The sequence below is a fragment of the Ailuropoda melanoleuca genome, chromosome 15 (assembly GCF_002007445.2).
Source record: "Ailuropoda melanoleuca isolate Jingjing chromosome 15, ASM200744v2, whole genome shotgun sequence".
Classification (NCBI taxonomy): Eukaryota; Metazoa; Chordata; class Mammalia; order Carnivora; family Ursidae; genus Ailuropoda; species Ailuropoda melanoleuca.
Window position 1 is genome coordinate 82,087,575 of NC_048232.1, and position 23,902 is coordinate 82,111,476.

Sequence of the window (23,902 nt, forward strand, 5' to 3'; positions counted from 1 at the left end):
CTTTCCCGCTGGGCCGCCACCCACGCTGTGCATAACACACCGAGCTCTACAGCAGAGCCAGCCCTCACCCGGGGAACACGCATTTGCACAAAGCCCGCTGCTCTGGGCCAGCTTCAACAGTCCAGGGGCAGACTGGGGTACAGCTCTGAGCTCCCCTTTCACCCCATCTGCTCTGAAGTGGTAGGGGAGAAAGGAGACCCTCAGCGAAGCCCAGGGGCCAAGGGCAACCTCAGAGAACGCGAGGCCCCTGTGGCAGCAGCCAAGACAGGGAAGCAAAACCAGAAGCAGAGCTCACTGGAAAATCATTTTTATTGAGATCCCACCAGCTGCACAATCTGCTCCTGACATTAAGCTCCTTCTTCCTTTGCAATTCGGTCTTTCTTAAGTGGTCCCTGTGGAGAGAGGGCAGCAGGCAAGGTCAGAGGACGGAAAGCAGCTGGGCGCGAGCAATACCCCACATCCCAGCGCGAGGAGAGACGCTGCGTGGGCTCCCGGCGCAGGTATACAAGCTCGGGACCCCCAGGAGCCAGCACAGCTGCCGCCTCCAGGACAGCAGGGGACATGCACTGGGAGCCAGCCTAGCCCCAGCCCGAGGGCGGCAAGCTAGGGGTGCTCACCATGAATGCTTTCTTCTCCTCCACCGTCTGGAACCGGCCGTGGCCAAACTTGGAGGTGGTGTCAATGAACTTAAGGTCGATCTTCTCCAGGGCCCGCCGTTTGGTCTGCACCAGCAAGGACTATGGGCCAAGAGGGAAGGTTAGTTACGAACAGTCGGGCCCTCCGCCGCCCCGTCAGCGGGCAGAGGACCACCTGCGACACCGCCCCTCCTGCGACACCGCCAGGCCGGCAGGTTTACCCAAGGAGCTCGCCCTGCCGCCAGACTGAGCAAACGTGCGCAGAGGCAAACAGCTGGGCCGCGCCAGACTGGGAATTTCCTCCTTCTGGGACTTCAAAGCTGCTGCCGAGGAGTGGCAACCCCCCCTTTTCCTTTGAACTCCCTCCACAAAGTGCAGGCACTATGTTCCACCTTTACCCATCACTCCCCCCTCCACTCGGAGGGCCGAGCTCCTGCCTACCCGCCCCCCACCCCGCTGGGAAGGCCCCAGCCTCACCTTGCGGAGAGTAAGCACTCGCTTCTTGGTTCCCACCACACAGCCTTTCAGCATGACAAAGTCATTGGTCACTTCACCGTAGTGGACAAAGCCACCCTGGAAACACCAAGGCATCGGGTCAGATCAAGCACAGGGCTAGAAATCACGCAGACGATACAATACACACGACCTCTTCAGATTCAGGTGGGGCCTGCCGGCTGCCGACCACCGGGCTGTTCTCAGAAGGAAGGCAGCAAGGAATGTTTCCGCAGTCTCACTCGGGCGCTGTGCCCAGCGCACATTCCAGAGCCTCATCACCGAACAGCTGGGTCTGAAGCCCCACTTCGCACCAGCCAGGCCCAACCAGATGACTGAAGACACAGCATGTGCAAGGAACAGACAGGTGGACGCGGTCTGTGCAAGGGACAGTTAACAGGCTCTGGAAACACAGGCTCCGTGCATCACCCAGGACCCAAGAGACTAGGGTCCCACCCCGCAGGTGAGGCCTGGCGCAGATTCACACATTCGGAACGAGGGGGGAAATCCCTGCCAAAGCCAAGACCTCGGAGGCTTTGAGAAGACAGCTCTCTTCACTCACCAGAGGGTTGATGCTCTTGTCAGACAGATCATAATCAGTGGAGGCGTTGTTCTTGATCAGTTTGCCATCCTTGATGAGGTAGCCCTGGCCGACCTTGTAGATCTAGGTAAAGAAACGAGCGTTCCAACACTCCCGGGGGACAGACTCACTGTCCCTGACAGCAGGCTGGCTGCGGGAAGGCCAGCCAACAGGGACACGTAACTCTCAACCCAGCAGTGCGGTAATAACCAGCAAAGGACACTGGAAAGCAGCCACAGGTTCTAGTGACAGGGCACCCCAGGCCGGGGGCAGAAAGAAAAGCCGGCTGGGCCTAAAAATACTGCCGCTTGACAGAAACAACGCATGGAGGCCTTCCCCAAACCCTCCCAGGCAAAGGGACGGACAAAGCTCTCATCGTGGCGTCACTCCAAGAGTCCACAGTACCAGAACCACCTTTGATGGCACCTTACAAATCACACCCAAGCACCAAAACCATGCCCATCAGACAAGGTGAGCACCTCAAGGCCACATGCATTCCAGGAGCTCCCCCACCACAGCAGCGCTAACAGGAACGGGAAACCGCACTCCCAACACGGGACTCGTCTTTCCCTTCCTGGCGTCCCCTCTCCACCGAAAGCCCCTTGGCACCTCACCTTCTTGTTGATCTCAGTGCGGTGATGGTAGCCTTTCTGCCCAGCCCGAGCCACAGAGAAGGCCACTCGGGCAGGATGCCACGCCCCAATACAGGCAACCTTGCGCAGGCCCCGGTGCGTTTTGCGGGGTAGTTTCTTGGTGTGCCAGCGGCTGGTGACCCCTGGAAGAGACGCGAGCTTGTCACCGGGGTGTCTGGCACTCATGCCATCGGCCCCTCTCGCTGAATGCCCAACAGGAGTTCGCTCCTCCTATTTCCTCAGGTTGATCACCAGCCTAGACATAAACCTGCTTTCAACCTGTAAGAAAAGGCGCTGGACAATCTGCCCTGAACGGGCATGTGACCATGTGCACCTCACAGTATCCACCGAGTTCCTCAGGGGCAGAGGCCCAGCCAATCTCCCAGGCCTCTGCTTTCTGCAGTGAGCTGCACAGGGTCAGGGTTCAGATGGATGGTGAGGGATCTCCCTCAGCCCTCCATACTTCCCTCCCACCTGAGCGCACGGCTGTTCTCAGAAGACAGGCACTGAGACAAGTTTCTGTCATCTCACTCAGGCCATGTGCCCAGCACTCATTCCAGAGCCTCATCAAAGATCTGGGCCTGAAGCTTGAGTTTTTGTTTTTGTTTTGCCAGGTTAAGCACCACATTTTTATTTTTTTTATTTTATTGAAAGGATCATAGAAGACACATAAAAAAAAAAAAGGCCTCCAATTAAGGTTCAGATCTCATTGCCTCGTAAGGACCTCTAGCTAGCAAGCCATGCTATGAACTAACTCTAGAAAAGGGGTTGTTCCAGGAAATAGAGCTACTGTGGATGACTGGACTGATGCTCTTTTACCAAGACGGGGTAGTTTGTCATAAATCGGGGAGCAAGGCCAGAGTGAAGGCATAAACTGGAAGTAGGACCCTGATACCTTATCTCCAATCATTTCCCCACTCGGAGTCACAAACATTTCCTCTCCTCTGGTAATTCTTTAGTAAATGGCACTCTGATAACTCTTGTAGAACTGGCTGATCAGAACTATCCTCCATCTAATTTCCTTCTCCCACTCCATAAGGACATAACAATGCATCTTCTGAAGCACTGAAGAAGGAATGGTCTTGCATTTGCTCTCTGCATATTTCACCTGTGCTTGGGATCGGTTTCTGGGAGGGGATATTTAACACTGGCTGATAGTCTGGGCACCTGCTGTTCTCCACACTTCTCAGCAGACTGAAGGGAGATATCTGTAAATGTGCCAATAAATGAACTGAGGTACTCTGGATCCGGAAATCTAAACTATGTCCTAACTTTTCCTTCTTGTATTGATTGCAACCCCATGGATGTGCTCATCAGGACAAAAATCCATTCAAGCATCTGAACTTTCCTATGAGAGAGAAAGAAGAAAATGAGTATCTCTTTGGTGAAGAACCTGATTCTTTTATTTGTTCCTATACATCCCTGGGATAAAATCCTGATGGTTTGCACTAGGATGGGTAAATGCATGGCATAGAATAGCTCTTTCCATAGTGCAGCTTGAGTTTTACCACAACTGGGGCCACTGCAAAGCTCACCTTTGTAGCCTTTGCCCTTGGTGACACCAATGACATCGATCATCTCATCCTGCCCGAACACCTGGTTCACAGGCACCTGCTGCTCCAGCCTCTCGCGGGCCCAGTCCAGCTTCTCCGCCACCGTGCCTCCGTTCACCTGGATCTCCATGAGGTGGGCCTTCTTCTGGCGTAGAGGAAGCAGGCGCATCTAGGAGGGAATCGATACAGCTCAGACCCCCGAGCTTCCAACTCTCCACAGCAAAGGAACTCAGGGTGGGCAGAACCACGTGGCAACCTTGAACCTCATGCCTCCCTAGTGGCAAAGTAAAGACTCCTTCCTGTGTTCTAACTTCCCACTGGGTACCCAAGTTCACCATGACGAGCCGATCCTTGACAGACTGTATGATACAAGGGCCACATCAACCCAAGCAGACCCGGAACAAGACCCTAGGACCACTAGCTGCATGTTCCTGGTCATCAGGCTTTTGGCCCGTCACTTTGGGGTACTGCCCTGGTTTACCCTGGCCATCTATCTCGGTCTCTCAGGAAGGCATTTACATTGTCCGACAGTGGAACAGCACCTCAGTCAAGGGCACCAGCTGCAAAGATTAGGGGAAAAAAGAATTCAAGTCTAAAACTTGATTAAGAGTGGCCCAGTGCTGTTCTACAGAACTTTCTTCAGTAATGGGCACTGCTACAAACCTGAGCCGCTATTGTCACTGCTAAGCACAGGGAAACTGAATACCTAAGAACGGGGTGTAAACCTAGAACGGCAGCTCAGACCAACTATACGTGAGGTCACCATTATGACCAAGTCAGGCAAAGGATCATTCAGTTCGTAGCAAGTCAGATTTGAGCGCAAATGGCTGATATGCTATTGTAACTTTTCAGCTAGACGTTTTACAACATTAAGGAATCACCAGTTCCTTCAACCACTTTCCCTAAAATGGGGCATGAGTTCCCTAATACAAAAGCCATAGAGAGACAGCGCCCTCTGCTGGCAACAGAAAAACCAACCCATCAGCCTGGAGGCACCACTGGCTGCTTTCTCAGACCAACAATGGTCTTAGCCTGGCCCCAGAAATTAAGGGTAGGGCTGGTGCCCTGGGCTGCTCCCTGGCCCATCCATCCAGACAAGTTTAAGGAACCGGAACTAGTCTTACCATCGCTCTAAAATCCTGAGACTTGGCACAGTCAGTTTCAGCTGAGGATCAACTCAGCAGATAACTAGGTGGCAGCTGCTACTTGAAGCAGTGGGGCAGTCACCCTACTTTTGTGCCCCTTGGGTGCTCACCTGGGTGTGGGCGATGACCCGGATCACCTGGCAGTACTTCTTCATGCTGTTGAAGTCCTTCTCCAGCTGCTTTTTGCCATCATCATCCTGCCACTTCTTGCAGTATTTGGTGAAGGCCTTCTTCTTAGACTTATGCCTTCAGGGGCAGAGCAGAGTTGGGGAGGGGGCCGGGTGCGGGCCATCATCACCCCTCCAGGGGGTGAGCGGAAGGCACACTGGCACCACGTGGGGATGGGGCTCATTGCCGGCTTCTAAGGAGCCTTTTCCACCGGCAAGCGGAGCCTGGATGGAGCTCATCGGGCAGAGCCGAGCGGAGCTGAGCAGAGGTCCACAAAATTAACGGAAGTCACAAGCATTCAAATACACACTATTCTTGCTCCAGCTTAGCCACTAACCCAACCACACTCCCGGGCAGGACCGGGGGAGTTACACTGCTCTCAGTTTCTAACCGGACTCTCAATACTTCCCAGCAACTAAGATAACACTGAGTACAGAGTCCTCAGGCAACACCCCACTAGGGTGAACATGAAGGTCCAGAGGGGCTGCTCAAGGTCTGTCCTCAGAACTGTTCTGTTCAGGAGGCAACTAAACCCGACACCAGAGCAGCTCTCTCCCTGCTACAGAGAAGCCCAGCACAGGGTACTCTCTCCTCTCCTAATCCCAGTCCAGGGTCTCCTCGTCCCTTACCAGTTCTTATAGAAGCGCCTTTTGCATTCATCACTGATGTGCTCAGCAAAGATGGTCTTAAAGGTACGGAGGCCTCGAGGGGTTTCCACGTAGCCCACGATGCCCACAACCACCATGGGCGGTGTCTCCACAATGGTCACAGCCTCCACAACTTCCTTCTTGTTCACCTCTGCCGAAAATAGAGTGATCAGACTTGAGTGGGATGGCTAGAATGGGATCACAGTGTTTTGCAGAAGTGTGAAATGTCCATTTAGGTCAAGAGGGGAACCTGATTTGGGTAACAGGCCACTTTGCAGAAATGGGGCCTACCTTAGCAGTCTGGACTCCCAGGCCTGTCCTTACCATACATTGTAATTCTAACTCAAATAAAATATCAGGACTCTAAGACAAACTGTCTAGCTTCAATTCTCATCTATCACAAATCTCTAAAAGCAAATTCCTTGTTACCTAAATAATACAAGAGTACTAAGTGTAACGGGATGTGGTAATAGGTCTGAGCTCAGGGCAGATGTTCAATGCCAACATTAGCAGGTAGCATGTGATTCAGTAACCAGTGCTGTTTGACTTAATGCATTTTTCTATTTGCACTTCATAACCCAGGGACATGGACAGGATTCAGGCTCTCAGGTTAGGGCTCACAGGTACAATGTCCCTAATCAGCATACTCCTCTATGCTGTGGCTCTTGAAAAATTTGCTCACGACAATGCTGACTTCAATACATCCCCCCACCTAAAGCAGTAATGCCAGCCACCTGTAGTCCTTAGTAGTAATCAATCCTAATGGAGATTTCCATCCTGTCAAAGGCGGGTCTGCCCTCTTCTGACTGCAGTCCAGTCCATCCCCATCCTCCACTACCAACCCCAACCAGTGTGAAGGGTGCTGCTTGTACTCACTGGATCCTGGCCTGTCCACCTCCCGCACAATGTGAGTCATGCCAGCCTTGTAGCCCAGGAAGGCTGTGAGGTGGACGGGCTTGGAAGAGTCATCCTTGGGGAAGCTCTTCACCTTCCCACGGTGCCGGCTGCTGCGTTTCCGAGGCAAGAAGCCCAGGGACCCATGCCTGGGAGCGGAGAATTTCCTGTGAGACTGGGAAAAAAGATCAACGTTAGCACTCAAACTTGTCTTAAGTAGCGCTCTTCTAATGCCCGGCTTGCCTCAGTGATGGAAGGATCCGCCGCAAGGCTGAGTCCACACCACAGAACCAGCGGCCCAGCTAATAAACATGCTTACATGCTGGGCTGGGTTCACTTTAAGAAGAATCACACAGCCCAGATGACTTGACCCTGCCTCAAAACCTCATTTTGTAATATAAGAAAATGTACCCTCCCCTTTCTTCTGAGTAGAACAAAAGCACACCAGGTGATGTCCTTAATATCACTTCACAGGTGGCTTTCCGGTCAAGTCAGCACAAAACGGCTGTGGGACCCAAGAGCTGGGTAGCAGATGACCCCACAGGCTCCCCCCAGCTAGACTGACACCCGAAGGCCACTAGAACTCGACAGAGCCAAATCAGAACGTGACAATCAGCAGAGAGTGTCTGTCCGCCCGTCAGTAAGTTCATCATCTGTGGTTCCTGGGAACTCCAGAAGCCTTAAGGGTGGTACCAACGTGCACCCAGGTAAGCCTGTGGCCTCAGCAACCCCAGCCTAGGTTCCCCTCCCACGTGCTACCCTGATTTCGGCACCTCCCCCCAGCACGAATAGGGCCCAACGCCCCCACTCAAGGTCCTCCTGGCCAACGTGCTCACGGACTCTGATCTAGATTAACACGAAACTGGTGAGCTCGAGACGCAGCAATCATCTGTGACTTGAAAATTTCAGGACTCGGGGGTCTCCAAACCGGAGCCCGCCCCACCGGTTTTCGCCAGCCGACGGGCGGGCCCCAGGCCAACCACAGGCCTCCGGTGTTTTCAGAAAATAGGCCTCACTGTGGGTATCACTAAGTCCCCCGTGCTCCTCGAGCAGGCCCCCGGCGCCCGCCGAGTTGAGATGACGACGATGCGCCACGGATTGAGCCGCACCGCCGCGCCAACGAGGAGGAAAACGCCAGAGCGACACGTACCATTCCGCCTCCGAACGCTGCCGGTAGAGGTCGGAGAAAGCGCGACGAGCTATTTATAAAGCCCAGCCTGGTCCCGCCCCTTCCGGCGTGCGAGCGCGCGCCCGCGGTGGACGCCGGGTCGTGGGGCGGGTACAGGCCGCCATTTCCACGCCCGCTCGTCCTCGCCTCGCGTTCGTTCTGAGCTGGACGTCACCTTCGGGGGCGGGGATTAGAGACTATACGGCGAGCGACTGGGTTCTAATTTCGTGAAGAGCCGCGGAAACTGTGGCCGAGAATTGGAACGCAGCGACCGTAGAGCTTTAGGTAGCTGCCAAAGTTGCTGAAAGACGCCGTTACGCTGAAGCTAAATAGCTGCGTCTTTTTTCACGTGAAATGCAGTCACCTCCAGGATTGAATAACCCAGCTGTGGGTTTCAGTTTCAAAGCGTCTTCGCACGTGGGATCCCCTTTCCATCCGACGCAGTAAATCTGCGGTGGTGCCCTTTAGCGGGCACGCTGACTTGGGACGAATTGCCCCGCTGCCACCTGCTCAAAGTTGGAGAGAAAAGACTGAAAGCCTGGCTTTCTGGCTCCCAACCCAGAGCCGCTTCCACGACACCAACTTGCCTTTAATGCGTTCTGTTTTCGGACATCCGTCCCTGAAGCCTCATCCCAGCCACTACTCCCGGTGTCCAACTGCTGTGGCCCTGCTTCTTAGGGTCAATGAGGCGGCAAAACGCCCTCAGGACCTGTGGTGACGGGTCCAGCAGCCCAACCTCGGAGCCTGGCTCTTCAGCCTCAGGGACCCTTGCTGATCTCTGCTTGCACCCCAACCTCCCACCCCCGCGACCCAGGAGGCTCCTAAGTGTTCCTCCTGTCTCCGGCTTGCCTCTCCAAATCGTTTTAGGAATCAAATGTCATCTTGTTACTTCCCATGGAAGTAACCCCCTCACTGGAAAGACCTCCGGGGTCCCAAGTCATTCACTCAGAAATTCTTACTGAGGGCCTGCTGTGTGCGGTACTGTTTCGTTGGGATCAGGCATTAACTCCTGAAGGAGGCTGCCACCCAAGGCTCTGTTGCAACCGGCTACTCCTCCACCCTTTTCCCTGTGTGAGAGCCCGCACACTGTCTCCCGTATATCACCTGCTTCTCCATCTCACCCAGTCCTGTTATTTGATTCCGGGCCTGGCAATTGCTTACACCCTTGCTTAAAAAAAAAAAAAAAAATCTAATCTTCACACCATCCCTTGAGGGGCAGCGCTGATGGGTCCTCAGTCTTTTACTGGAAATCTCTGGGGCCAGATGTGTTTCCAAACTCAGCATTTTTCATGTTTTAAATAAATCATGCAATATGGTGCATGCACTTATGTAATCCTCCTCAAACTCTTTAATGAAACACATTAATTCTGTCCAAAAAAAAGAAAGAATATTCTCATGGAGTGGGATAAATATAAATATCTTCACATCGGTTCCAGGCTGATTTTGCTGCCTAAAAAGTTCCGATCAGTTTGGTTTTTGTTATCAAATGATTAAAGTTTTCAATTTCAGAATTGCAAACAAAGGTTTATGACCCATATTGTCTGTCCCCTCTTACAGACAAAACTAAGTCTCAGACCAAGAGGAAATAATTTGACAAAAGTCACACAATCAGTGAAGGACAGAGCTGACTCCAGCTTGGGTTTTCACATCAGACTTGGTGTTCAGTCCCCCCCTCACTGGAAAGACCTCTGGGGTCCCAAGTCACTCACTCAGTAAGAAATTCTTACTGAAGGCCTGCTGTGTGCTGGGGACTGTGCCAGACTGAGGGAGTACAGAGAAGAACAAGACAGCCACCATCACACACCAAATAAGACTATTTAAAACTGTAAAGAGAGTTTAAAAAGGTTTGACAATGTCACTGGAGGTGTTAGACAACCTATCCCCCCTAAAAGAAACTCCCTCCTTACCATCCAGAAAAAAGAGAGCAGGGCTGCCTGGGTGACTCAGTCGGTTAAGCATCTGACTTAGGCTCAGGTCATAATCTCAGGGTCCTGTGATCGAGCCCCACGACAAGCTCCACAGTCGGCAGGAGTCTGCTTGAGATTCTCTTCTCCTCTCCCTCTGCCCCATCCCAGCTTGCACACGTGCATTCTCTTTCTCTCTAAAATAAATAAATAAAATATTTAAAAAAACAAAAAAAATAAAACGGAATTTCTAGTAAGGAGCAGAAAAGCGTCCCAGGCTTTGCTCAAATACCTACAGAGCGGACGTTCTCTACAGCCAGGTAAAGCCCAAGGCGTGGAAGGTTAGGAGGGTCTGAGGTGGAGCCTAATGGGGGCTACATGAGGATGTTTTAACGTTCGTTTCTCTTACTAGACTGGAAGCTTCCTGTAGGCAGAGACCATGTGCTCAGCACCCAGTGCAGGGCCGAGCACAGAGGTCTGCGTCACATTTGTCAGATGAGGGCATGAACACAAGGGACCCAAACTAGAACATCACAGTTTTACTTTCAAAGGCTGCCTTTCTTGTCCCTTTGAAGCAATAATGCCCCCTCTTTGACGTAAGCTCACATGTTGGTCTTTTGTGCTGTCATTGATTGTTGCAAAACCACCTGGCCCAAATGACAGAGTATTTGGGCCACAGGTTCAGTTAATGTGAGCTTGTGGCAGGAGGCAGCCCAATGCCCTCTGGGCAGGAGCCTGGGTCATGAAAGCCTCCCATCCCTGCTCCTCCACCACCAGCTGCCAGGACGATGCCCCACAGAATGGGAGCCGACTGGCCAGGGGTGCATGGCAGCTCCTACTCCTGCTCCTGTGTGGCCCAGGCCTGGTGAAATTCTCTGCCCCTCTGCTGGGGCTGCAGGCGGCCATAACCAATATGGCCTCCCGCTGCCCTTCAGTGTACATACTGGGCCTCTGTATCCCGTGGTGCAGCAGCCAGCAGGTAGGCGGGGGGCTCACCCTCATCCTGGCCAGGAAGCTGTGCACAGACATGCTGCTGCCCATCCAACGGGCCTTGTGGCAGCCACGGACCATCGCGGGGGGCTGGGGCCTTCGGCAGCTCACCACCCTGATGCATGGAGCCCACCGCTGCATCCTGCAGCACTTGAAGTGGGAGGCAAGCCTAGTCCTGCTCTCCATGGCCCAGCGGGCCTCCTACAGTGTGGCCAACTTCCACCACAAGAACAGCAAGGCCATGGAGCTGCTGCTGCGAGCCGTCCTGCAGCAGGTGGCTGTGTCCCTGCTGCTCTGCTGCCTGGATAGGCTGTGGGTGGCCATGCGATGGGCAGCCCGGGCCATGCAGGGCAGTGGCCTACAACCCCTGGAGTGGGCCAAGCTGTGCTGGGCAGACTCCAAAGACCTGGATGCAGTCACCACCATCCTTCCAGCCACCACCACCCCTTTTAGCCAGTGCTTCCCTGGACCTAACTCAGCCACCCTGAGCGGGGTCACACCGGCCTCTATCAGCCTGTGCCTCATGGTTGGGGACAAGGGTGCCAGCAAGCAGGAAGGAGGCTGCCGCTTTGGGGCCAAGAGGTCCCCATTAGCACCAGGTTCCTGAGCAGCAGGACAAGCAAGATGGCCTTCAGGTGTTCATCCAAGCAGGCCCTCGCCCAGCAAGTCAAGGCCACCCGTGTTCTCATCATTCTTCTCTATATCTATGCCGCGTCTCTCTTCGTGCAGATCTTAAAATAAACGATCAAGTGGGAGCCAGCCTCTGGTATGTCCCCAGCTTTGCTATGTCCGTGAGAGATTGAACGGTACCAAGTCGGTTCAACTAGGCCTTTGCTGTGCTGGGGGCAAGGGTCGGTGGGAAACCACAGGCATACCCGGGGCTAGGCTGGGGGAACTGGTCTCAGCTCTGTCACCACTATGTGTCCCTGGGGAGGTTCTTTTATCTTTCTTAGCTTCAGTTTCCTTTTTTTGAAATGTAGATAATAGCACTCCAGGAAGAGGGGATATATACAATTGTGCCATCTGTAAATTGTTGAGTGCTCTTCCTTCTGTAATTACCCTAACAGCGTGTATAAGACCTCCTTGGAGAACATGTTCATATTCTATTAAGGGACATAAAATGAAGACCCAAATAAATGGAGGGACATAGTCAATTCATGGATTGACTGGCCTAATGTCCTAAAAATGTCAATTGTCTCCAAACTAATCTATAAAGTCATGAGGATTCCAACCAAAATCCCAAGGGATTGAGGCAGGGCATAGTGGGAACCCGATTCTAAGGCATATGGAGAGAGTCAAGGTCCTTGAAAATTTAAGCCAATTTTGTAAAAATGGAACCAAGATGGGGACTTAGTCTACCAAATATTAAGACCTATGCACTACAAAAGCACAGCAGTAAAAACAATGTGGTAGTGGCAGGAAAAACAGGCAGATGAATGTCTGTAGAACTCCAGACAGAGGCTGGCTACAAATGGAAACTAAATGCAGAAGAAAAGGGACATCCCAAACCATGTGAGAGCACGGACTCGTTAGCAGATGGGGTTGGAGAAACTGGTTCACGATATGGGAAAATAAATACCTATGGATCTTGTGGAGGACTGAAGTTGTTCCCTATAGATACATCCACCCAGAAGCTGGCAGTGTGGCCTTATTTGGGAAACAGTCCTTTGCAAAGGTTTCTTTGAACCAAGGGTCTTCAGATTAGATCATCCTGAATTAGGATGGGCTCTAAACCCAATGACAAGTGTCTTTATAAGAGAAACTAAGGGGAGGAAAAACACAGAGTAGAAGGCCATGTGAAGAGGGACACAGATTAGCCAAGGAACGCCAAGGATGGCCAGCAGCCCCCGGAAGCTGGGAGAGAAGCATAAAGAGTTTCCTCCTCAGAGCCTCCAGAAGGAACCAGCCCTGTAACACCCTGATTTCAGACCTCTCCAGCACTGTGAGAGAGAAAATTTCTGCTATTTGAAGCCACCAAGCTTTTGGTAATTTGCTGCAGGAGCCGCAAGAAACAAATACAGATCCTTACTTTGTGCCTCTACTCTAGAATGAAGGTCCAAAAACATTTGAAGTTCTATACCAATGCAGGTTGGTATTATTTATATTACGACGATGATTTGTATGTGCCCAACGCATTAATTATTCTTTGGGAAGTAATGTTAGCTGCCCGTTATTGAGGGCAGAACAATCTTTCACTTCATTCGATCATCCAATCAACCTTTGAGGAAAGCACTCTCTTATCAGCTCCATTCTATAGCTAAAGAAATTGTCTCAAAATAATTTAGTAGCTTCACACGAGGAATACATGCCTTCAACCCCCAGCCCTCATGTTCCTGCTCAGAATGAGCTCTTTCCAGGGTTTACCTCTTTCCCTGCCCCCACTAGCATGAAGGTGGCGGGAAGACAGGCTCTACTGGATTCCCTGCTGTGTTTCCAGGCCAAGAGCATACAAAGATCCTAAGAATGATATCAGATGCCAGAGCCCCCTTTTAGACTTTTGCCTGCACTCTCCTCATTTGTTTGCTGTCTACAGAGACTGTTTTCCTCCTCAGTTGTCAACCCATAAGTCAAGGCAGCAGTCCCCTCCTGCCCGGATTGCTGCACCAGCCTCTAGAAGCATCTTTTTGTCCCCGTCCTGCCCCTGAGATCCCTTCTCTGCCTGGCAGCTGCGTAAGATCTCACACCATGAATCAGACCAAGTCATTCCCCTGATCAAGACCCTTCAGTGGCTTCCCATAGTATGAGACCTGGGGGGGACTGCGACCATGGACCCAGCACATCCCTGGGTCCCCGAGGGGGCCCCGCACGAAGACCTCTCCCATTCCACACACATCTCTCCCTGTGGCAGAGCCTTTGCACGTGCTTCTCTCCCTGCCCGGAACACGGGTTGACTTCTACTTATTCTTTTTAAAGCATAAATATGAAGAGATGATAAAATCACAACTCTTGTACAGATATAAAATGAACATATGTCAAAGATTTTATTTAGCTCATTAATTAACGAGAGAACTAGACAGATGCCACAGCTGGTTCAAAGGAAAAGATGCAGAACCACGCATTTATATGGAGCAAAGAAATGTCAAAATGAATTTACAAATAGACGTAAAACTGGCGTTTTCCATTGGGGGGGATGTGTCCTTCCAACAGAGACCATTTATTTGTGTGTGGATAGATTAGGGTTATTTGCGTAGCTACACTTTATCTACAATCCACGGAGCTGTGAAACAGTTTGAGGGCAAGGAAGAACCTTTTAAAACTACACTCAGCTAGATAATCCTCAAGGCTCCGGCATGTCAGCAAAAGGACAATCAGACAGCTCTTTTCCTTCTTCCAAAATCTTCACATTTTTCTTCCACTCCTCGGATTGTATCTTATACGTTACCTCTTGGGAAGCCTTCCCCAATCAGCTGATAGTACAAACTGGTCTCCCTCCCCTCCTCAGATCTTACCCCCCATTGTAGATTTTATGTATGTATGTAAGCTTTATTCCCAACAGGAGAACTCACGACCTGGAGACCAAGAGTCACCAAAAGTCACATGCTCTACCGACTGAGTCAGCCAGGCATGCACCACCACCCCTCACTGTGGATTTTAAATTGTCAATGTCAGTTGCTTTAAAGAAGGGGCATCTCCGTTTGCCACGGAAACCAAGCACATAGGCAGGTTTCATAAATATTTGTGGATGAAGGTAAGGGTGAGCCTGTTTGTTCTGGGGATATGTAAATTCTGTCAATGGAGCCTCAAGTTTGGACCTCCTGGGTCCCTCTAACCAACATGTGTTTCTCTTCCCTGGGGGAATATGAAGATTAGAAACCCCTCCGCCCAGAACCAAAGTTGCGATTCTGTGTCCCGGACTTCAAGTCTCTGGGAACCTTCTCTTCTTGCCATCCCTGCAAACACCATGCCCAGAACCCCCAGCATTTTCCTAGTTTGACCAACTGACCTAATAGCCACCAGAGCCTTTGTTTCCTTAGGAGTAGAGTAACAATCACATCTGAATCAAGAGGGGGGGGTCTTTCGTTCGTTCATTCATTCATTCATTCATTCATTCATTCAGTGAATGTGTAGGATTGCCTGTTACACACCAGATTCTGTTATGTTGATGCAAATCGAACAAACCTTTTTAAAATCTCTAAGAGTAAGAATTTTATTTGAGTCCAAGTTAGGACAGCTACCGGGGAAACAGGCTCTTCACAGGGAAGAAAATGTTTCAGAGAATGAACAATTTTTACAGGTTATATACTTTTTTACATCTTGTAAAAGCTCAGAAGATTATAGGTTAGCATGTAGTCAGGAATCAAGAGTTCTATCAGAAAGGAATGCAGGGAGTAGGAGCATTGATCGATGTCTCAAGGACAAGATGGTTTTCCTTCAGGCTACTCATTCACAATGCAGGTGTACGATGGATGTGTGGCGGGCCATAAATCAGGATTTGGGTTTGAACAGAGTTTATATACAGTCATGTCGGCTTAGAAGGAAATCTAGAATGGCTTCCCTCGTATGTCAGGCCTTCAGAGAGTTTTTCTCTCATCAGTTATAGTCATGACATATAATTTATTTTGTGATTATAATATCCATTATCTCAGTTAATCCTCAAACAAATCACCAGGCAGCTTGTTAGAATGTGGGTTCAGATTCCTGAAGACTGGATCGCCTCCTGGTCCACGGAACACCCTTTAAACAGCAAGGCCTTAAATACATTTTATTAACTACCCATTATGTAGCCCAGATGACTGAGGCTCTAAGAGACTGAGGGGCCCAAAGCCAGCAGACCTTGAGAGGGGTTTCAGGGACAAGGTAAAGTAGAAGTTCTTCAGCGTTGGCTGTGCGTTGGAATAACCCCAGGGAGATTTCAGAGATTCTGACTCCCAGGCTGAATCTCAGAACCATTAAAAAAAAAAACCGTAGGTCCAAAATGGCATCCTTAGGCTAAGTCACCAAACTGGGCTTGATACCTAACCTAACGCAGTTTCAACCTCCCCCAGAAATGCAGTCTTCACTAGCCTGAGATTTTCTGATCAGCACCAATGAGGAATATATCACATGGGCCCCCTCCATTCCCCAAAGAAAGATGAGGTCATCCACTTAATAAGACCTCCGCCCTTCCCACTAAGGGAAGGTGACCTTGCTTGGAACAATCCTTCCGTTTCTTTCACTAGTAACTTCCTTGTCTCACCCTCCTTCCTATAAAAAAGCTACCACTTTGTACAGCTTCTTGGAGCTCCCCTCTGCTTGCTAGGTGGGATGCTGCCTGTTTCATGAATTGTTTAATAAAACCAATTAGATCTTCAATTTTACTCTGTTGAATTTCTGTTTTTTAACACAACAAATTGCAATTTCTGGAGGTGAAATCCAGACATCAGGCGGTTTGGAACGTTCTCCAGAGAACTCTAAAATGTAGCCAAAATTGAGAGCTACAAGACTAAAGAATTCTGTATGAGGGTTGAGTTCGTAGGTTTCAATGTTCACCCAGCCAACCAACCTCTTCTAGACCTATAATGTGTGCCAGGTTCTGCCCTGGGGGTTGGGGATTTGGAGATGAATCCATTTGGTGTCCACTCAAGATACCTGGAAGGGTGGGAGAGGGCTGGAGATGGAAGAGGATGTGAGGGGTATCTTCTGGAAGGAGGCAGCTCTCCTCTGAGGTGAGAAGGTTTCTGTGACCTGTCCTATAGTCTCCTTGGCTGGGTGACTTCTGCCGGGGTCTCTCAGGACCTGGGGTGACCCTGGTGTGATTCTTGGGCACAGGATCCCCTGAAAAATAGTAAATGCCTATTAGTCATGACTTACCTTCTCTGATGTTAAAACGTGCCACAGTCATTGATTCACTATACACTTATTGTGCCCCTGTTGTTTGCCAGACACTGTTCTAGGCATTTGGGATACCTCAGTGAATAAAACAATGTTTCCTGCCCACTGGGAGCTTACATTCTAGCTTTAGTGATAGAAACAGCATGGAAGAGAGGCCGGCAGAGACAAAGGAAATAAAGAGCACAGAAGCAGATTTCTGTACACATCAGGACCTGATCCATGATTGAAGAGCCACAAGGCTGTGGGGCAGTTGGGTTGATGAGTGATGTATACAGTGTGGGAAGAACCAACTTATTCTGGGGGGAAAATTATATCTTCTACATACACATATATAAATGCAGATTCTAGGTATATTAAAACAATTTAAGACTATAAAGATAATATAAATATATGAGAGAAAAATCTGTGACCTACAGATGCCGAAAGTCTTAAAATAAGGCCCCAGAAACACAAACCATGAGGAGAAAATAATTGTCATAGGCTATATCAAAATTAGGGTTTGCTTCTCAGTAGAGGATGGTATCATTACTTAATACTCACGGAGTACTCACTACGTGCCTGACACTGTTCTACGTGTTTGCAAATGGTAACCCTGTAATCAAACCATTCTACGAGCTTGGTCCCATCTGTGTCCTCCCTTCAGTACGTGGGAAAACAGAGCCACAGAAAAAGGTACACTTGAAAGTGGTGAGAACTGATTCAAGCTCAAGCAGTCAGGGACTAAAGTCCAAGCTCTCAGCCAGGGGTCCACAATTGCTTTCTGCTTTCTGTAAAGGGCCAGAGAGTACATTTTTTTTTTTTTTTGGCTCTGTGGACCATACAGTTGTAGGGATCCAAAGTTCACTTCAGTGGCATTGGGAGTATCTTAAGCTAAAAACACCTGAACAGACATCAGTCACAAGAAAGAAAAAACTTGCCTAAATTTCTTTGCTGCCTTACCAAGGACTCCCTGAAAGATACAGCCACCATAAATCCTCAGTCTGGGTGACTCACAGCCAGAAAGGAGACTAACCATCGTAACCTGAACTAACCACTGTAACCTGAATAATTGCTTAAACAAATTTTATCTGAAACTGTCACAACTCCTATCTTCTCTTCCATAGAAGCCCTTTCTCCCTGCTCCCTATCTCCTTATCAGGTGGGTATGGAAACACTTATCTTCCTTTTCCTTTAATTCAGTGGTTCTTGAAGCAAATGAGAACAGTGGAAATAGAGCAGGAGTGGGAGACGGCTCTGGTGTCCACCACCCCCAGGATGGGTAATAAGATGTGGACATGTGCATGATGAGACACTGGGCACCACTGGGAATAAACAAGTCAGATGTTCCTACTGTAACATGGATAAGTTTTAACACCATAATGTTGAGTCGAGTAAGGGAAGAAACAGCAATATTTACAGCCCCATGCCATCCATGCTATTTAAAAACACAAATGGGGCACCTGGCTGGAGTGCTCCCTCTCTCTCAAATAAATAAATAAATAAATAAATAAATAAATAAAATCTATATATATTTTAGATTTAGATAAATACACCCATTTATATATATCACCATAATAATTGTTTTTCCTTCTATCTGCCCCTCTAGGTTCTCAGCTGGATCTCTGTAAGAAATGACAAATTCACAGGAAAAAAGCAAACAGAAGTCTGTTAACACTGTATATTTCATATACACATGGAAGAAATCCGGGGATGAGTAGCTCAAAGGGGTGGCTAAAACTTGGGCTTATTTGGCATATTCAGCAAAGAACAACACATTTGTAGAGAACGACAGGGCAAAGGAAACCATTTTAGACTTCCAAGGGTGGCAAACTGTGGGAAAGTAAATATATGGGGGGAAACGAACAGAATGTCATTTGTTTTCAGATTCCTCTGGTGCTGCCACTGGGTTCATAAGAGTCTAGAGTGGTTTCCAGTAAAGGAAAATTTAAACCCTAGAAAGGGAGAAGGGAAAGAGTTTTTCCTGTATTTGCTACTTTTTAATTGCCTTCAGCTCGAAATAATTCTTATGTCAAAGAAGCATATTTTGGGGTGTCATATTCTGGTTTCCTTCAATGATATTTCTGTACAGTGAAATAGTTTGCAGTCTGTTAACCAGAATTAGGTAGGTCTATATATAGCGACATGAAAAGACTTTCAAGACACATCATCAAGTAAAAAAAAGCTAGTCATGGAACAACACAAATGCTATAATCTTATTTATTTAAAAATTAGATACATGTCCACGCACGCAAAATGAGTAAATTCATAGACAGCCGACCAGGAGGTGGCTTAAACTGGGGATACTTGTGAGGAGTGAGGTGGGCATGAGGAGTGGGTGTGAAGGCGGCTTTCCCAGATGGTTCTGTATGGCCTGCTGTGTTCTTCACAAGAATGTACTCATTGTTAATTACTTGAACAATTTTTAAAAATAAAAATCAAAGTGAACTTCTGAGAAGAAACAAAACAGGAATCATCTGGACTTTTTCAAAATATAGATACCACCCTGGGACCTGCTGAATCAGAAGCTGGGGGAAGGGAAAGCACATTTAGGCCGGAAAAGAACCCCAGATAATTCTGATGGTCACGTCCCCTTAAGCACCACTCAGCCAGGGAAAGTTTGGGCAAATCATTTGAACTTGAAATCCAAGTAATTGCAAAAGTCTTTTCAGTGCACCAGAAAGCTTTTCTGGGACATTGGAAAGCTCATGTTGGAAGACTCTGAGCAAATCCCTTTCCATCTCTGGGTCTGAGTCCCTTTTTTTGGAAAATGAGGAGGTTGGACCAGAATCTCTTTAATGGATGGTCCCAGGTCCCATCCACTTACCTTTTAGGATTCTAGATGGGCTATGTTTCTAATCCAACCAAGACCTACTACTATCTTGTTAAAAACAAAACACCAGTTAACTGTCCTGCTAATGAATACAGAATAAAAGTAGAAAATCACCCCTTTGTAATCCCTAATTGAGTCAGGCAAGGATCTCCAACAGATGTTAAAAAGCACTGGGTGTAGGGCACCTGGGTGGCTCAGTCAGTTAAGCATCGGCCTTCAGCTCAGGTCATGACCTCAGGGTCCTGGGATCGAGCCACACATCAGGCTCCCTGCTCAACAAGGAGTCTACTTCTCTCTCTCCCTCTGCCCCCCTCACTGCTCATCATACACACTCTTGTGCATGCTAGCTCTACCTCTCTCAAATAAATAAAATCTTTGGAAAAAAAGAAAGCATTGGGTGGCTCAGTCAGTTGAGCATCTGTTTGGGCTCAGGTCATGATCCCAGTGTCCTGGGATTGAGCCCCGCATCAGGCTCCCTGCTCAGCAGAAGCCTGCTTCTCCCTCTCCCTCTGCAGCTCCCCCTGCTTGTGCTCTCTTGCTCTCTCTCTTTGTCAAAGAAATATATAAATAAATCCTTTAAAAAAAAAAGGAAAAGGAAAAGGAAAAGGAAAGGAGGAAAAGGAAAGGAAAGGAAAGGAAAGGAAAGAAAAAAGAAAAGAAAAGAAAAGAAAAGAAAAGAAAAGAAAAGAAAAGAAAAAGACCAATCAGGCCACTCTGGCCCCCACTTTGACCTTGTCCCTCTTCCAACTGCCCCTTTCTTCACCTCTTGATTTATTGCAATTCCCACAGCTGGGGTTTCTGGCGTATACAGAGGTGATACATATAACTACAACATAAAGCAGGAAGGTGCAGGGAGATTTCATTTTCCACCGTGTTAGTCAGGGTTCTTCAGAGAAACAGAACCAGCAGAACCAATCCTGTATGTGCATGTGTGTATATACACACATATATATAATTTATTTTAAGGAATTAAATTGTGGGAGTTGGCAGGTCTGAAATCCATAGGGCACGCTAGCAAGTTTGAAACTCAGGCAAGAGTTGATGTTGCAGTCTTGGGTCCAAAATCTGCAGGGCAGACCGACAGACTGGAAACTCAGAAAGGAGTTGATGTTGGAGTCTGGCGTCCCAATTCTCTTCATTCTGGGAAGATTATCTTTTCCGTCTTAAGGCCTTCAACTGATTGGGTGAGGCCCACCCACGTCCTTGTGGGTGAAACCCTTTATTTAGTAATCTTGATCGCTTCTACAAAGTGCTTTCGCAGCAACATCTAGACTAGTGTTTGATGGAACAACTGGGCACCACACCCATTGGTAAACTCTACCAAGGCATTTATTCACTCTGATTGCCTACCTCACTAACTCATTTTTTAGCTGTATCCATGCTCCTATTTTCTCCATCTTTATTTCCACATTCATATTTTTCATTTATTTTTTTTATTTTTTAAAAGATTTTATTTATTTATTTGTCAGAGAGAGAGCACAAGCAGGGGGAGCAGCAGACAGAAGGAGAAACAGGCTCCCCCACTAGCAAGTAGCCCAATGAGGGACTCGATCCCAGGACCCTGGATTCATGACCTGAGCCGGAGGCAGACGCTCAACCGACTGAGCCACCCAGGCGTCCCCATATTTTTCATTTCTAATATTCTTCTGCTTGATTCATTTTCCTTATTTCTTTTTCTTCTTTGATATTGCTTAATTGTCCCCTATCTCCACATCATACTTGTTTCAAATTCTTGATTTGTTTGTCCTATAATACCTCTGCTTCAAATGGCGTATGTCAGGCAGTTTACGGACTTTATTTTCAGGGAGTTGTACTGACTTTATTTTCAGGGAGTTTAGCCCCTGAGTTCCTTTCCCCTCTGCACAAGGATCTCAATTGTTGTGTGTATTGAGAGAAGGAAAAGGCCAGTTCCTTGTTTGTGTTAATCCCAAGAAATCTGAGGAGAGGGGAGGATGTGCCCTGGGAACGGTAGGGAGCAGAAAGCTCCAGGGTCCACCAGACAGCTCAAAGCAGTCCCTCTGGTTGCTACTGCCCCCAGCTAATCATGGTTTCACCTTAAACCAGCTTTAGCAGTCTCCTCGTTGGCATACTGAGTTCTGCGAATGTGAAGAGGGGGGTGGGTGAATGAATCCTGAGCGCAACTGTCTTCAACTTCCAGGCAGCACATGGAATTCATTTGTGTGAATGGTGTGAGGTAGGAACCCAACCTCATTTCTTTCGCCATATGGGTAGTCAATGTTCCCAGCACTGCTCACTTACTAAATGGCCCATCCTTCCGTTTGCAATGTCACTTCTGTATATCACATTTCCAAATGTTCCTCGTTCTAATTCTGGGCTCTGCATTCTGTTCCTTTGTTCTTTTGGTCTATCATCTGATTTACTACAGCTTTATAATAAACCTTTACATCTGCTGTGTCTATCTGGTGGAACTTGCTCTTCGTCCTCAAAATTGGATTGGCAATTCTTGGCCCTTTTCTTTTCCATAGAATTTTAGAATCAGCTTCTAAGCGAAATAAGTCAGTCAGAGAAAGACAAATACCCTGTGATTTCATGCACATGTGGAACTTAAGAAATAAAACAAAAGAACATACGGGGGAAGAAAGAAAAGAAAACCAAGAAACAGACTCTTAACAAACTGATGGTTACTAGAGGAGAGGTGGGTGGGGGATGGGTGAAATGGGTGATGGGGATTAAGGAAGCACTTGTCCAGATGAGCGCTGGGTGCTGTATGGAAGTGTTGAGTCACTGCATTCTCACCTGAAACTATTATCCTGCATGTTAATGAACTGGAATTTAAATTAAAACTTTAAAAAATAACAATAAATAAGTAAATGTTTTGTTTTGTTTTAAACGGCCTGGAGAATTTTTTTTAAGATTTTATTTATTTATTTGAGAGAGAGAGTGAGCACGAGCATGAGGGAGGGAGGAGGGACAGAGGCAGAGGGAGAAGCAGACTCCCCACTAAGCAGAGAACCCAATGTGGGACTCGATCCCAGAACCCCGGGATCATGACCTGAGCTGAAGGCAGACGCTTAACCGACTGAGCCACCCAGGTGCCCTAAGTAAATATTTATTAAAAAAAAAAAAGAAGAAGTTTGGAATCAGCTTATCAAGTTCCACTGAAAATCTTTTGATATTTGGATTGGAATTGCACTGGCCCTACACACCAACACAGGAAGAATAGAGATCTTCACACACAGTTATCTCGGACTATCTCTCCACATCTTTAGGTCTTTGTTGCCTTTAATTTTAGAGTTTTCTTTCTAAAGATCTGTCTACCCCCCTTCTTTAAAAGTTTCATTTACTTATTTACTTAAGTAATCTCTACACCCAACGTGGGGCTCAAACTCACGACCCCAAGATCAAGAGTCACGCGCACTTCCGACTGAGCCAGCCAGGCACCCCTCCCTGGTTTTAAATTATTCCTAGTTGCTTTTTAAAAAATTAAATTATAAATGGCACCCTTTTTAAAGTTACATTTTCTAACTACTGGCTATGGGAATATAAAAATACAATTGCTTTTGGCATCTTGATATTCTTTTTTTTTTTTTTTAAGATTTTTTATTTATTTATGTGACAGAGAGACAGCCAGAGAGAGAGGGAACACAAGCAGGGGAGTGGGAGAGGAAGAAGCAGGCTCCCAGCAGAGAAGCCCAATGTGGGATTCGATCCCCGAACTCCAGGATCACGCCTTGAGCTGAAGGCAGAAGCTTAACAACTGTGCTACCCGGGCGCCCCTGGCATCTTGATATTCTGATCAGTGAACTTACAAAACTCTTATCGAGTCTGATAATTTGTGCATCCTTTAGAGTTTTTATGTGGAACAATTATATCATGTGAAAATAATAAATATTTGTGTCTTCCTTTCCAATCTTCATACCTTATGTAACTTTNGAGGAAGGAGCAGGCTCACAGCAGAGGAGCCCGATGTGGGGCCCGATCCCACAACGCCGGGATCACGCCCTGAGCCGAAGGCAGACGCCCAACCGCTGTGCCACCCAGGCGCCCCCTGGCATCTTGATATTCTGATCAGTGAACTTACAAAACTCTTATCGAGTCTGATAATTTGTGCATTCTTTAGAGTTTCTATGTGGAACAATTATATCATGTGAAAATAATAAATATTTGTGTCTTCCTTTCCAATCTTCATACCTTATGTAACTTTTTTGTCTTGTCTCACTGTGCCAGCTGGGACCCCCCTGGAGCAATGTCGAATGTAGTGATAATGGCTAGCATTCTTGTTTATTCTCCAATTTTTTAAAGGAACGCTCCTTTTTTTCTATTTTTTTTTTTTAAGTAGGCTTCATGCCCAACATGGGGCTTGAACTCGTGACCCCAAGATCCAGAGTCACATGCTCTGCGGACTGAGCCATCCAGGAGCCTCTACAATGAATGCTTTTAATGTTTCATCTGTGATTTACCCATCCTGTATGATTTTTGTAGATAATCTTTATTAAGTTAAGGACATTCTATT

At 48.0% G+C, this 23,902-nt stretch overlaps 1 protein-coding gene and 4 non-coding genes across 5 annotated transcripts; all 5 read right to left on the reverse strand.

Moving 5' to 3' along the window:
* Positions 1–327: 327 nt before the first annotated feature.
* RPL3 (ribosomal protein L3) lies at positions 328–6,921 on the reverse strand (the record flags this gene model as incomplete). Its single annotated transcript, NM_001304893.1, is given in 10 exon segments — positions 328–346; positions 348–392; positions 618–737; positions 1,113–1,208; positions 1,690–1,791; positions 2,322–2,482; positions 3,875–4,061; positions 5,148–5,283; positions 5,835–6,003; positions 6,729–6,921. Coding segments are annotated over 9 exon segments (1,209 nt in total), but the record flags the coding sequence as incomplete, so codon positions are not given.
* On the reverse strand, positions 1,324–1,417 carry LOC117796517. Its single transcript, XR_004621076.1, has one exon. It is a non-coding gene; the product is annotated as a small nucleolar RNA U83B (small nucleolar RNA).
* Positions 2,825–2,918, reverse strand: LOC117796518. Its single transcript, XR_004621077.1, has one exon. It is a non-coding gene; the product is annotated as a small nucleolar RNA U83B (small nucleolar RNA).
* Positions 5,284–5,338, reverse strand: LOC117796522. The gene has a single exon (XR_004621081.1). It is a non-coding gene; the product is annotated as a small nucleolar RNA U82P (small nucleolar RNA).
* A 419-nt stretch (positions 6,922–7,340) lies between the features above and the next one.
* LOC117796508 lies at positions 7,341–7,404 on the reverse strand. Its single transcript, XR_004621066.1, has one exon. It is a non-coding gene; the product is annotated as a small nucleolar RNA SNORD43 (small nucleolar RNA).
* Between the last annotated feature and the right edge of the window lie 16,498 nt (positions 7,405–23,902).